Source organism: Symphalangus syndactylus, chromosome 5 (assembly GCF_028878055.3).
Source record: "Symphalangus syndactylus isolate Jambi chromosome 5, NHGRI_mSymSyn1-v2.1_pri, whole genome shotgun sequence".
Classification (NCBI taxonomy): Eukaryota; Metazoa; Chordata; class Mammalia; order Primates; family Hylobatidae; genus Symphalangus; species Symphalangus syndactylus.
The window spans coordinates 120,421,602-120,436,280 of NC_072427.2; the positions used below are offsets into that span (position 1 = coordinate 120,421,602).

General features: G+C 45.9%; 1 protein-coding gene across 7 annotated transcripts in view; it reads left to right on the forward strand.

Annotated features, from left to right (window-relative positions):
* Positions 1 to 14,679, forward strand: part of MYO5C (myosin VC) — a 110,353-nt gene that overhangs the window by 13,497 nt on the left and 82,177 nt on the right. For all 7 annotated transcript variants that reach the window (XR_008657810.2, XM_055279167.2, XM_055279169.2 and 4 more), the window contains exons 3-8: positions 1,117 to 1,282; positions 1,770 to 1,914; positions 5,050 to 5,206; positions 8,039 to 8,182; positions 8,918 to 8,999; positions 10,955 to 11,062. Coding sequence is in view for 6 of the 7 variants with exons in the window: in XM_055279167.2 (XP_055135142.2) it covers positions 1,117 to 1,282; positions 1,770 to 1,914; positions 5,050 to 5,206; positions 8,039 to 8,182; positions 8,918 to 8,999; positions 10,955 to 11,062 (802 nt within the window). In the remaining variant the exon portion in view is untranslated. The remainder of the gene's footprint in view (positions 1 to 1,116; positions 1,283 to 1,769; positions 1,915 to 5,049; positions 5,207 to 8,038; positions 8,183 to 8,917; positions 9,000 to 10,954; positions 11,063 to 14,679) is intronic.

Sequence of the window (14,679 nt, forward strand, 5' to 3'; positions counted from 1 at the left end):
TGTCTCGTTGACTTTCTTGGTTGGGGTAGTCACGTCCTCCCTGGAAGGCAGTTTTGAGGATTAAATGAAACAATCCATGCTGAGTGCTTGGCATAGGGTCTGCACAGTGGCACTTGCTGAAGGGCAGCTGGGCTACCTTGTGGAGCTGGTCCAGGACCAGAGATCAGAAGGAATCCAGAGATACTGACTGAATACCAGGAAGGTGGCCTAGGAAGGTGGAAGAGAAACAAGCATGCTGGGTAACCTGCTCAAGTCGCTTTAGTTGGGCTTCACTTCCCCCAGCAGTGAAATGGGAGTGTAGGAATTAGAATACTCTGACATTGGAAAGGCCCAGTCGTCTGTGGCACAGATGCCACGGGGCATGCTCGCCTCACCTTCGTTTTGCTAAGGCAGCTGCTTTAGGAATACTAGGTTAAATCTAGCAGAAGAGGAGCAAACCTGGGAAAATTCCTTGGCCCAGGGCTGAGAATGATAGGAATAAACAGCCCTGCTGGGGGAGCTGTGAGCCTTTGGGCACGTGGGCGACTGCAGTCAGGAGACACCTGCACCAGGGGCCTTTCACAGGGAGACCACCACCTGCACGGACTCCTTTAGGTATCTGTCACCACCAAATGTGTCAACTCTGAGCAGAGACTCAACAACCTTAGAGTTAAAGGGACCTTAGGTCATTGTGTCATTTTAGCTGCAGCATCTTGTTTTCAAATGCAAACTTGCATGGCCTCAATATTTAAACCACATACAGGTAGAGCCCCTGTGGGAGATTCAGGAATGGGGCACCTGGATCTCTGCCCATGTAGCTTCCCCAACACCCCTTATTGAGGCCTCTGTAGCTCTAAGGACCCCTGCTGTAGCTCCTCTTCGCAGATGAGAGAAGTGAGGCCCAGAGAGGGCAAGTGACTTGCCCCAGTGCACAGAGCCGGTGCCCTAGTCTCCTGCTCCTACTTTTCGTTATTCCAGGGGTCAGCTGTGAAGATTTTCTTGTAGCTATACACACATTTGCTTTTTAATGTCAGTGATGACTCTGGTGGAGGGGTGGATAGGACAAAGGACAGTGCTTCAACAGAAACACCAAAAATCTTTTATTTCCAGAGCTTTAATTTTTATCTTTGTCCATAGGAGCTGGATTATTCTGTCAATCCAGAATCTCTGCCTCCACTTCGTAATCCTGACATCCTCGTGGGCGAGAATGACCTCACAGCTCTCAGCTATCTTCACGAGCCTGCGGTGCTCCACAACCTCAGAATCCGCTTTGCAGAATCCAAACTCATTTATACCTACAGTGGTAAGGAGAGCAATTCTAGGAAGTAAGGAATGGCACTGGAATGTAAGCTTGCTGTCTAGAGCCTCCCGGTTATTTTACGTTTATACCGAGCACCCAGAGTTTGTTGTAAAAAGTATCTAGGTGGGGAGAATCTTCAACAAGAACTAAGACTGGACTACCGAGAAAAAGAGATGTAACAAAGCTTGTGTTTGAATTTCTGATCGGATTTCATACATTTATTACTTATTTTGGGCAATGATACTACTTACATTGTGAATTGCAAAAACCTCTCCATTTGGGAGCATTTCACCTGTCCTGTCAACCAACCATCAGACCAGCCCGAGGGTGTAGGTGACTGGCAGGGAATTAATTCAGTGCATGAAGTGACTTGCCCAAAGTCACACAGAAGGTTTAATAAGCGACAGAGCTGGGGTTTCTTAAAAAAAAACAAACTGGAGATGCAGGTGGCAGTAAGAATCTTTTAACTGCATCTAACATCTTTCCCCAGGAATCATTTTGGTGGCCATGAATCCTTACAAGCAGTTGCCAATATACGGAGATGCCATCATCCACGCCTACAGCGGGCAGAACATGGGTGATATGGACCCACACATATTTGCCGTGGCAGAAGAGGCATACAAGCAGATGGCCAGGTAGCTTCCTGCCAAGCTGGACTTCCCCTTGCTCTGCCAATGCTCCCTGCATTTGCCAGACCATCACAGTGGAGGGGAGATATCTAGGTTGGGCTCATTAAAAGAGATAGGCCAGAGGTGGTGCTTTGTCAAGCCGACTACCTGGAATGAATAGCAAACGACTGTTCCATGTACCTGACCCATCAAGACTGAGTTTCCTGGGTTTTGTTCCTTCAAGGTAGTCAAGTCAGTCCTACCAGTCTGGGAATAGCAGACTGTTTTCTTGCAGTGTGTTTGGTTGGAGGAGTGTTGATTTATTCTCTGCTATGAGACGTTTAAGCTTTTTTTTAACCTATTCAAGGAAATAGGATCTGATGACGGGTTTTAGCTGCAGGAGGTTTTAGGTGCAGGAGACTTGGAATTTTATCCTAACTTCACTGCTAGGTGTTTGTAGGGCCCTGTGCAGTTCTCGTTTCCCTAGCGCACATGTATAAAAAGCCTCCTGTGAATGAGGCACCGTGCACACATTCCCATATATCATCTGGGATGGCCTCAGAATAGCCCACGATACAAATGTCTGGGCAGTAAACAGCTTCAGGGAATAACCAGTCCAGGTTAGGCAGCAAGTAAAAGGCAGATCTGGGATTTGTGCTCAGATTTTTAAACTCTAGTTTATTTTTCCCATAACTATCACTTTTGGCTTCAGCGTCTTCACCTGTAAAGTATGGAGAATAAAAACACCACCCTATCTTTGTAGCTGCCTTTACAGTTCGCGAAAGAACTTTCACATACAGTGGTGTCCCTTGAGTCTTACGGCACTCCTGTGAAGTTGACTGACTTCATTGCCCTCATTTCACAGATAGGAAATCTGAGGCACAGGACCTGGACCTGCTGACTCTTTACCTAAATCTTTACTGCATAATCCCAGCTGCAGCCCCTGAGCTCCCTCCGCTTTATGTCTTCGTCTGTGAGCTGGACTCTCAGAGGGCACCCATTCCTGCTTCTGCTGCTTATTATGAGGGGGCAGGTGGTGCTTACATGAGGTAGAACACGTGCTGCTTTCCTGCACAGATGTCTGATGGGCAGTCTGGGGCTAGACCGAGCTTCTTCAGAGTCATCAGAGACCCGGTGCCGTGCAGCTCCCTGTCCCTGTGGTGGGGCCGTCATCCTCAGGGACAAGCTAGTGCTCACCTCTGTCTTCCATATTCTAGCTAACAAGGCATATGAGGGGAAGGGTATGGCCCTCTAGGTTAGGGAGACTTTCCGGAAGCCCCACAAAGCACTTCTGCTCACAGCTCGTCGGACAGACCTTACTCACATGGGGAGGCTGGGATGTGCAGTCTTTCAAATGCACAGAGGGGCACTGCCTGGCCACTGGGGCCTAGTCCCTAAGAAGGAAGAGGAGGATGCAAATGCATACTGGGTAGAAAATTAGCAGCTTCTGCTGCACCAAGATTACTTCTAACCCTAAAACCCCTATGGTTCTGAGATTTTTCCCTGGCTCCCTGCAGGTCTCCCAGGTATCGTGGTGATTAGGGTCTGGGTATCGGTGGGATGAGCTCTTTGGCACTGTAGGGCTGTGCTCACTTCAGCCCTAAGGAGCCAGTTTCTCCTTGGAGGTCTATCTGTGTAACTGCCATAACAGAGCGGAGCCTAAAGCAGGCTCGTGTTGGCCTTGTTCGATGCTAGACAGGTAGTGTCCCTCAGGGCTGTAGAACAGGGCTGGGATTACTAAAGCCCTGTTCTATGCCCTGAGGTACACTGAGCATGTCATTTCACTTCTCAGAGTCTTCATCTTCTCTCTTTGAAATGTAAATATTGGGCCAGGGCTCAGTACCCAACGTCTCCTCTAGCATTTACATGGGAGGCTGTGGCTCTGTGCCCTGGGTCAAGTCACTCCACCCCTGAGTCACCATTTTACTCTTCTGTAAAAGAGATATCTATGTTGTAGGATTTTCGTGAAGCTTAAATGAGAATCTGTATTCATCCAGCACCTGGCACGTGAGCGGTGCTACATCCACAGAGCCATGTTAGAAGCTTCCATCATCACCGTCTTATGACATGAAAAGTTTAATGCATTTTTTTAAATCTCTAAATTATATAACAGAGCATGTTGGCTTACAGAGCGCATATGTTCCCAAGCATCTTTTGAATAATTGCTCTCAAAATAATGTCCTGGAAATGTTTTTATATTTAAGTGGGATGTGCAGAAAGGAGTTGACATAAGGCCTGAGGCTGCTATCTTTAGAGGCCTGCTTGCAGGCTGGCCCATGGCTAGCTTCTGATTTCATGACAGTTCCTGACATTACTTGATTGAAAAAGTGGCTCATTTTACCTAAACTCAAGCTGTTTGTGTAAACAGTGTGCTTTATGCTGAATACCTGCTTTCCTTCTGGGAGTCTGGAATATTGGCATGTGCTAGGCAGAAGGTGGGCACTGCATCTCTAATGAGCTTCCCTGGCAGCCAGCATTTCACATGTGCCGTCAAATTCCTTGCTGGAAGAATTGAGTGTGTCCTGTGTGACCCGACTGGGAGAGGACATCTGGAAGTTTGCACCCGGGTTCCACTGGACCTCACCCCGTGTGCCTTTTCCCCATGCTGCTTTTGCTCTGTATCCTCTTGCTGCAATCAGTCTTAGCTGTGAGGATGACCATATGCTGAGTCCTGTGAGTCTTCTTACTTGGTCATTGAACCTGGGGTTGGTCTTGGGGCCCCTCAACATGGTATTCAATAAATACGTGTTGACAGGCAGCATGATGACCTGCACAGGGTCCATCTAGAAAGAGGGTGCTCAGGAGAGGGTGGGGCGGGCAGAGGAGAGATGAAATTCAAGAACAGAGTTTAAAAGCAAAAATCCTGCCCAGAGAGTGGGAAGGATGGGAAGGAGCAGTTTTTTCGCTGAGTGGAAAGGTTGAGTAGGGAAGCAGTAAGGAGGAGGGATTGGAATAAAGGTTGGATGAAAGATGTGAACTTTTAAAATTGTGTGTTCTGCACGATCACATAGAAAAAAAAAATCTAGAAGGAAATTGATTATTTAAAAATAGTAGAGTGACAAAACAGTTTCCCTCTTTTCTCTTGTCCACATTTGTCTTAATTAGCACATATTGCCTCTTTAATGAGAAGAAACTAATATTTGAAAACTCTATTTGCTTTAGAAACAACAGAAACCAGTCCATAATTGTAAGTGGGGAGTCAGGTGCTGGAAAGACAGTGTCGGCTCGCTATGCCATGAGGTACTTTGCCACCGTCAGCAAATCGGGCAGCAACACTCACGTGGAGGACAAGGTCCTGGCATCCAATCCCATCACCGAGGTGCGTACCACTGCGGAAGGCAGCCGTGTGTTGGTGATGGAAATGGGGGTTGGTTGATTTGTGTGCTCTCCTGGCTAATTCAAGTTCCCACCCTTTAAAGACTAAAGAAACGAGGGCAGGAAAGACCCAGGAAGCCTATTTGCTGGTGGGATTTGAAGGAGATGGGGGCAGAATTGCTACTTTCAAGGCTCTCTCCTGCTTTACCTGCTGGGCTGGAAATCTACCATCAGACTCCAGGAGTCCTCTGTTTACATTTACATCCCAGGGGAAACCAAACATCACTGTTACACTGAAATCACTGGTGTTCTCCACCCAGCTGGCATCAGCATTCATGAGCTGATTGTTAAAATATTCAGGAATTTTGCAAGCTGATTGATAAACCTTTGGTAGTTTGACATCGGCCAGGGGAGGAGTATTTATACCTTCTGCCTTGGCAAAGGCCACATGTCAAGACTTCCTCCTGCCCTCCCCAAGAGCCAGTTCATCAGCACACTACTGACTGGGACAGAGAGTGGGCAAGGCCAACCGTGACAGTGCCCGGGGGCGGGGGTGAGGAGACAGCCCTCAAGGAAGTAGAGGCACCTAAAAGGCACAGAGGAGGGTCCTGCAAGCCAACTCCAGCTGCCCCGCAAAATGGGAAGAGGATTGATTTGAATTTATTTGGAAGCAACACAAAAAATTAAGAACATTAGACTCCTAGACCTCTTCTCCCTGTTTTCTCAAATCAAAATCCTCAATGAATATTTATCAGACAATCTACTCTGTTGAAGCCACTGCTTAGCTAATGTGGGAGGTGATGGAAAAGAATAAGACCCAATCTCCAAGTGTAAGATTCTTCTAACCTAATGTAAGAATATTTTAAAATTAAATAGAAACATATGTGGCGGGGGGTACTAGGAAACACTGCAAAGCTCATAATTCCGAGGCATAGGCTTACTTAGAAACATAAATTACAATCCGAGATACCAACAGAAAAGTTATCAAGGCTGGGCGCGGTGGCTGACATCTATAATCCTGCATTTTGGGAGGCTGAGGTGGGTGGATTGCTTGAGCTCAGAGGTTCCAGACCAGCCTGGGCAACATGATGAAACCCCATCTCTACCGGAAATACAAAAAATTAGCCAGGTATGGTGGCACATGTCTGTAGTCCCAGCTACTCAAGAGGCTGAGGTAGGAAGATTGCTGGAGGTTGCAGTGAGCCAAGATTGCACCACCGCACTCCAGCCTGGATGACATAGCGGGACCCCGTCTCAAAATAAAAGTTATCAAGAGCCAGTGCCAAGTTAAATGCCCAGTGGATAATTTTGTGTAAATATTTAGGGTTTGTCTCCTCTGCTAGACTGCACACTCCATGAAGGCGGGACTATATCTATTTGGTTTACCTTTGTTTACCAAGCGCATGGCACATAGTAGGTGCTCAGTAAATACATGGTGACAGGCAGCATGATGACCTGGGCAGGGATCCATCTAGAAACAGGGTGCTCTGGAGAGGGTGGGGAGGGGCAGAGGAGAGATGAAATTGAAGAACAGAAGTAGAAAGCAAAAATCCTGCCCAGAGAGTGAGAGGGATGGTAAGGAGCAGTTTTTTGATTGAGTGGAAAGGTTGAGGAGGGAAGCAGTAAGGAGTAGAGATTGGAATAAAGGTTGGATGAAAGATGTGAACTTTTAATTGAGCATCATAGGCATATGGGGCCTGAATGAGTTGAGGCACCTCATATTCTCTCATTTAATCCTCCCTACTCTGTAAGTGTTCTGGTCAGTCTGGGCTGCTATTATAATAATAAATATAATGTACTTTAGTATAATAGACTTTAGTGTCATCGACCAGGTGGCTTATAAACAACAGAAATTTATTTCTCGCAGTTCTGGAGGCTGGAAGTCCCAGATCAGGGTGCTAGCAAGGGTCAGGTTCTGGTGAGGCCTCTCTTCTGGATTGCAGACTGCTGTCTTCTCACGGTACCCTCACATGGCAGAAAGAGAGCAAGAGAGGTCTCTGGGATCCCTATTATGTAGGCATTAAAATCCCACTCCCAGGGGCTCTACCCTCGTGACATCATTACTTCCCAAAGGCCCACCTTATGATACCAATACATAGGATTTCAGCATGAGGATTTTGGGAGGACACAAACATTCAGTCCATAACAGTGAGTTGCTTATTATTCTCGTATTACAGATAGAGAAATTAAGACCTGGAAAGATGAATTAACTTTTTTGTCTGTCTGTTTTTGAGACACGGTCTCGCTAAGTTACCTAGGCTGGAGTGCGGTGGTGCAATCATAGCTCACTGCAGCAGCCTCCAACTCCTGGGCTCCAGCAATCCCCCCATCTCAGCTTTCTGAGTAGCTAGGACTACAGGCACACACCACCATGCCTGGCTAATTTTTTTTTTTTTATGTTTTGTAGAGACGGGAGTCTCACTGTGTTGCCTCATCTGGTTTCAAACTCCTGGCCTTAAGTGAATTTCTCCCCTCAGCCTCCTGAAGTGCTGGGATTACAGGCATGAGCTGCCGCAGCCAGCCAATGAATTAACTTTTAAGACATTACACAGATAGCAAAGATAGAACCCAGGACCCTGAAACATCAGAACCTGTGCTCTTTCTGGTCCTCCCCAGTGTCTGCCAGTGGTACCAAGGAGAACCTTGAGCAGCAGGCTCATGTTCTGATTTGTCATGTTCCCTGCCAGCCTGGGGTTGCTTTCTTTCCCCAGACCTCCCTCTGCCAATCAGAGCTTCCCCTAGGGTACAGAATTGCATTTTACTAAAAACTCCTCCAATAATTTTGAGGCAAAAATCTTTTAATGTTGTTATTTCAAAAGAGTCTTATTTTTTTTAGGCCATTGGAAATGCCAAGACCACCCGCAATGACAATAGTAGTCGGTTTGGGAAATACACAGAGATCAGCTTTGATGGACAGAATCAAATGATAGGAGCCAACATGAGAACTTACCTCCTGGAGAAGTCCAGAGTTGTCTTTCAAGTAAGTATTAAATTTCCTTTTCCCCAACTTTTTGAGCATGATTTACATTTACATACTTATTATACATACTCAGGCAAGCTACACTGTGCTGTGAGTTGAAGAGTAGGGTTTTCTTATCTTTCATTTGCAGTTTGGATTCTTTTTTCTGTTTATTAAAAATTGTTGGATGAATAGGTGTAATATCAGGTGAGTTGTATGACTGCAGGAAAAGGTTAACGACTTTTTAATTTGGGGGATTTACAAAATCCTTGTAGTTTAAAAAGCAAGTATCTCTTTCTAGAGTACAAAAACTGTTTGAAATAGACAAAGCTGACAGATTGGCTTTCCTATCAGGAAGGGAATGGGATCAGAGCTATTGAGGGGGTTTTAAAAGAAAGGCTTTTTTGCCAGTAAATGGAGAAATTTCTCATCGTTTTGGCCCAGGAGGAGAGCAACAGTAAGCCTTGTATTGCAGGAAGTTTCTAAAAATTTCACTAGGATGAGTTACGCCATTCCCATTTCATAGGACGTTTTCATTTAATAACACTTTCTCTGGGTTGCTCGTTACTTGGAAGGCCATCTCAGGCCACCCAGTTCTCAGCTGAGAGGAAGGGCCTGCTTGTGAACTAGCCAGATCACATCCCAGACAGAGAATTATCCATCCAGATTAGACATCTAGGACCCTCTAGTTAAAAACCTGGCATTTTTGCTTGTAAGGATTTGGTGTAATTTTGAGGACATTTCTTTATCTTACAGTCGGAAAATGAACGAAATTACCACATTTTCTATCAGCTTTGTGCATCTGCACAGCAGTCGGAATTTAAACATCTTAAATTGGGTATGTGATGGATCGTGTATGAAAGGGTCTCTCTTTTATGGGGGGCTTAAATTCTAGGTTAACTTTCTTCTTATAGTAATATATATATTTTAAGTATTTGCCCAAAGATACAAGATTCTTTGGTTTCAAGGACAGAATTGGTGCATCTAATTAATGGGATGGATTAGGGCTGGGGCAATGAGTTTAGAGAGAGGGGGCACTCTTAAGCCTGAGAGTTATTTTTAAAGCTCATTTGGCCTGGCGTGGTGGCTCATGCCTGTAATCCCAGCACTTTGGGAGGCCAAGGAGGGCAGATCACCTGAGGTCAGGAGTTAGAGACCAGCTTGGCCAACGTGGCAAAACCCTGTCTCTACTAAAAATACAAAAATTCGCCGGGTGTGGTGGCATGCATCTGTAGTCCTAGCTACTTGGGAGGCTGAGGCAGAAGAATTGCTTGAACCCGGGAGATGGAGGTTGCAGTGAGCCGAGATCGTGCCATTGCACTCGGCCTGGGCAACAGAGCAAGACGCTGTCTCAAAAAAAAAAAAAAAAAAAAGCTCATTGGGTCTTTATGGTCCTCCAGCTAGAACCACCTGAATAAGACCTCCTGACAGCTGGAACATATGGTGTCACCACACCTTCCATTTCATTGAACGTGACATGTTAACCCACTTTTTAAAACAAACCACCTCTACCATAATTTGACCTCCCTTGATGGCTCAAGGTCATTCACTATTTGTAGTCATAATTAATTATATTCCAGAAATGGCTAAAACATAGGGCTGTTTGTCCTTCAATACAAAAGGCCCCGAGCCCTGTGCTGTCACGGCTCTCCTGCCTTAGCCATTTGTGCTATGCTGGTAGATGAGAATTGTCGGAGATAACTTCTAGTATGTTGGAGTTGAACTCACACTCTCTAATTTTGGAGAAGTTGCTTGTACTCTTAGAATCTAAGTTTCTGCAGATTTCACATGAAGGTAATATCCTTGGCCTTGTCTACCAAACAGAATGTGAATAGCGAACCTGCAGAAGGGCTTTCTGAAAGATCCTCTACTATTTAAACATTAGATGTATGGGTATATATATACACATACATACATGTGTATACATACATATATACATATATAAATGTGTATATATACATATATACATACATAAATGTGTATATATACGTATATATACATACATAAATGTGTATATATACGTATATATACATACATAAATGTGTGTGTGTGTATATATATATATATATATATAGAGAGAGAGAGAGAGTCATTATCCGGATTGTGCTAATGGTTTTATAAGAGTATATAGATGTCAAAAATTCATCAAATTATACATGTTAAACATATGCAGTTTATTATACATTCAGTAAACCTCAATAAAGCTATATAAAAATGTTAGGTACAGGAACAAAAACCATGAGCTTTAGAGTTAGGCCTGCATTTAAATTCTTGCGTGCCATTAGCTATCGAAACTTGAGAAAGTCACTTCACTTTTCTGAGTCTCAGCTTCTGCGTCTGTAATGTAGAATTTTTTTTTGTTGTTTTGTTTTTGTTTTTTTAAAACAGGGTCACCGAGGCTGGGGTACAGTAGCGCCAGCATGGCTCACTGCAGCCTCGAACTCCTGGGCTCAAGTGATCCTCCCACGTCAGCCTCCTGAATAGCTGGGACCATAGGCATGTGTCACCATGCTCAGCGAATTTTTTTGTAGAGATATGGTTTTGCCCTTTTTCCCAGGCTGGTCTTGAACTCCTGGGTTCAAACAAGCCCCCTGCCTCAGGCTCCCAAAGTACTGGGATTACAGGCATGAGCCTCCACCCCTGGCTGTAATGCAGAGTTCTAAGGAATAAATGGAATAAACTGTGTAAAGTGCATGACACATCTCATTAAGTATGAACTTCCCTTCTTCTGATAAATGTGTATGTCCAAATTTCTGTGTTACAGACATAACAAATCTTACTTTTTGATTTCAGGGAGTGCCGAAGAATTTAATTATACGAGAATGGGAGGCAATACTGCCATTGAGGGTGTGAATGATCGAGCTGAAATGGTAGAGACTCAAAAGACCTTCACGCTTCTGGGTAAGGGAAAATATCCCATCCAAGGATGTAGCCATTTTCTCTTAAAAAAAAATTAAGGCCAGGTGTGGTGGCTCACACCTGTAATCCCAACACTTTGGGAGGCTAAGACGGGTGGATCACAAGGCCCGGAGATCAAGACCATTCTGGCCAACATGGTGAAACCCGTCTCTACTAAAAATACGAAAAATTAGCTGGGCGTGGTGGTGGGCGCCTGTAGTCCCAGCTACTCAGGAGGCTGAGGCAGAGGAATCCCTTGAACTCAGGAGGCAGAGGGTTGCATCGAGCCGAGATCGCACCACTGCACTCCACCCTGGCAACAGAGCAAGACTCTGTCTCAAAAAAAAAAAAAAAAAAATTAAAAAGTGGGGATTCCCAGCAAATGTGTGTTCTGAAGGCTCCTAATCAATTCTAATTTTAGGACAAACCATCAGAACATATTTGGACACTAAGTGGTCAAGACTGTGCTTTTCCCTTAAAAGAGCTAGAAATTAACTCGTTTTTTTTTCCTCAGCCTTCCTGGCTCGCTGTTAGAGGCATGGGCTGCAAGTCCTGTGACTGCTGTAAGCTCTTCTAGGCTGAATACAAGATGACCAGTGAAGCCAAGGTCCAATTCGGTTCAGAAGTGAAACGTTGGCCCTCTGTGGCCTTCATAGGTCTCCTGATGATGACAGTAAAATAGTGAGCACTCATCTGGAGCTTACAATGTGCTGGGCACCATCCTAAGCACTTCATAACCCTGTGTGAACTCATTCAATCCCTACAACCACCCTAGGAAGTCAGCGCTGCTGTTTCTCCCATTTTACAAGAGGGAAACTAAGGCACAGAGATGGGAAGTGATTTACCCAAGGTTAGGCAGCTGATTCAGAGTGGAACTGGCTTTTGCACTCCAGGGTCTTCGAGCATCTCATTTGGTACAGAAAACCCCATCTTCTATTGCTCAGATGCCGGCACAGGTGGAGCAGGCACGACTGTCACAGCATAGCCAGTTTTTTCCAATCCTTCTCGCCTTACTTTTCCCACACAGAGCTCATGTTCAGAAAGGCTGTCTACCAGATGGTATTTATAAAAACAGGCATTCACTGTCTCGTTCTGTATGAGTCTAGACATCCACATGAAGCTGCCAGTCAAAGCTTCTGATCAGGGTGAGGCCATTGGCCATTTCTTTCTATTTTTTTTCTTCTTCTTTTTTTTTTTTTTTTGAGACAGAATCTTGCACTGTCGCCAGGCTGGCCTGGAGTGCAGTGGCACAACCTCTGCCTCCCCGATTCAAGCAGTTCCCCTGCCTCAGCTTCCCAAGTAGCTGGGATTACAGGCACGCACCACCACACCTGGCTAATTTTTTTGTATTTTAGTAGAGACAGGGTTTCACTGTGTTGGCCAAGATGGTCTCGATCTCCTGACCTCGTGATCCGCCCGCCTTGGCTTCCCAAAGTGCTGGGATTACAGGCATGAGCCACCACGCCCGGCCAGCCATTTCTACGTCTTGCCGAAATCTCTCGTGCTGAAATCTCCCACCAATTCATTCTAAGTGCTTTCAGTCTTGTGGCCTGGTTGACTGTATCTGAATGTAAAAGGCTAAGAATTTCAGGTTAAATATGTCCAAGGAATAGGCAAGACGATCAGCTGGATAATAGAGAATGAAAACAAGATGGTTTTCTAAGCAAAATCACCATCAGACTGTTCCCTCAAACCTGCTTCAAGGAGAAGGGCAATTTAAACATTTTATAATAATAAGATAAACGCTTTTGGCACTGACTTACATTTACTGAAAATAATTATAGTCATCATTTCGATCTTTGTATAATGTACTCCATGGAGAGGGGGCTCGGTGCGCGAGCAGGGGACAGGTGGCCAAGCTCTGGCTGGGCTGAAGGATATGCCCTGCCCTGCCCACCCTCATCTCGCTGATCCTTCTATTCTCTCCCACCTTTATCATGTCCTCCTCCTCGCAGGAAGATAATGTAGGGCAAATAGAGTAGGCTTTGGGATCAAATGAACGTGAATTCAAATCCTAGTTGGTATGAGTCTAAGGTTACCCACTCTGAGACCTGGTGTCTTTTTTTGAGGTGGAGTCTTGCTCTGTCGCCCAGGCTGGGGCACAATGGTGCAATCTTGGCTCACTGCAACCTCTGCCTCCGGGGCTCAAGTAATTCTCCTGCCTCAGCCTCCCGAGCAGCTGGGATTACAGGCACATGCCACCACGCCCTGCTAATTTTTGTATTTTTAGTAGAGATGGGGTTTCACCATGTTGCCCAGGCCGATCTTGAACTCCTCACCTCAGGTGATCCACCCGCCTCTGTCTCCCAAAGTGCTGGGATTACAGGCGTGAGCCGCCGTGCCCAGCCAAGACTTAGTGTCTTGATCTGTGAGTGGCAGCGCACCTTACCTTTCGTGACAACTGGTGAGGAAGTGTGTGTAAAAATCCCTAGCACCAGGCCAAGCACGTAGCAGGTGCGTGGTAACTGCTCCTCCCTGCCTTCTAGCTCTCTACATTCCCAATTGTCCAAACCCTCACCATAATTTGAGTAAAACCAACTCTTCTTCCATGAAACCTTTTCTAATTGTTGGAGATCAGCAATTTGCAGCCATTTGCTCCCGTGTTTCACACAACTTAGGTTATGTTTACAGATTTCCACATCACATTCCTCAGTCCCAGGGCCAAGACTGGGACAAGGCGAGAGAGGCACTCACTCTCAGGGCCCTGCATGTGCGGGGCTGGCTCTGGACACTTGGCCTGTGCACAGACGTAGGCGTTTTAGACAAAGCCCTCTGGAGTTTTGTAGAGAGGTGGAGTACCGTGTCCTCTCACGGCATTAATGGTGATGGCTGCCTGCTGTGCTGTGTGAAGTGGGCAGGTGGTAAGAGGTTGGGGCCACTGCACCTCTTCCCTGCACCTCTCCCTTCAAGAAAGGGTACCTCAGCAAGCGGCTCTGCTCAAACTTTTCCTTCGCCTCACACGAGGTCATCGGGACTTCTCTGTTTAGACACGCTAGGGTGAAGCTAGATGGCCTCATGAACGCTGGGGTGTTTTCTCATATTGCGGTGGGCACTGGTGGTAAACTGCTTAGATATGCCTTACCCAGTGTGACCTCGGGTGAGTTCCCTAACCTTCCTATGCCTTAGTTTCCTCCTCTGTGAGATGGGAACCATACTAGGATTCCCTCGTGTGGCTGTAGTGAGCATGAGGGGAGCTGATGCGTGGAAAATACCGAGGACAGTGCCTGAGGCAGTGTTCCCTTCGCCTTCCCCTCCATTTCTGCTGCTGAGATCCCTCAGCTAGCAGCGAGATTACCCCTGGAGAAGCGTGAGGGGATGCATTTTAATTAAAAAGTCCCTTTCCTCTGCTCTTCTGCTGTGTCTTTCTCGTGTGATTCATCCACTGATCCCTGCCATTTGAGTGTTGCTATGACCCTTGCCCTCTGATGGGACGAACACCTTGGAATCAAGCTGTCCCCTGGGACCTCAGGCTCTAGGAACTTGACCAGTGAGCTCCCCCTGGAAATCTGATTCAGGCTGGTATTGCTTTTGTGTGACAGGCTCACTAAGGGTGATTACTTAACGCAGGTCTTGAGTTCTTTCTTTCGTATTATTGCTTTGGAGTTGTCATCTCCCTTTTG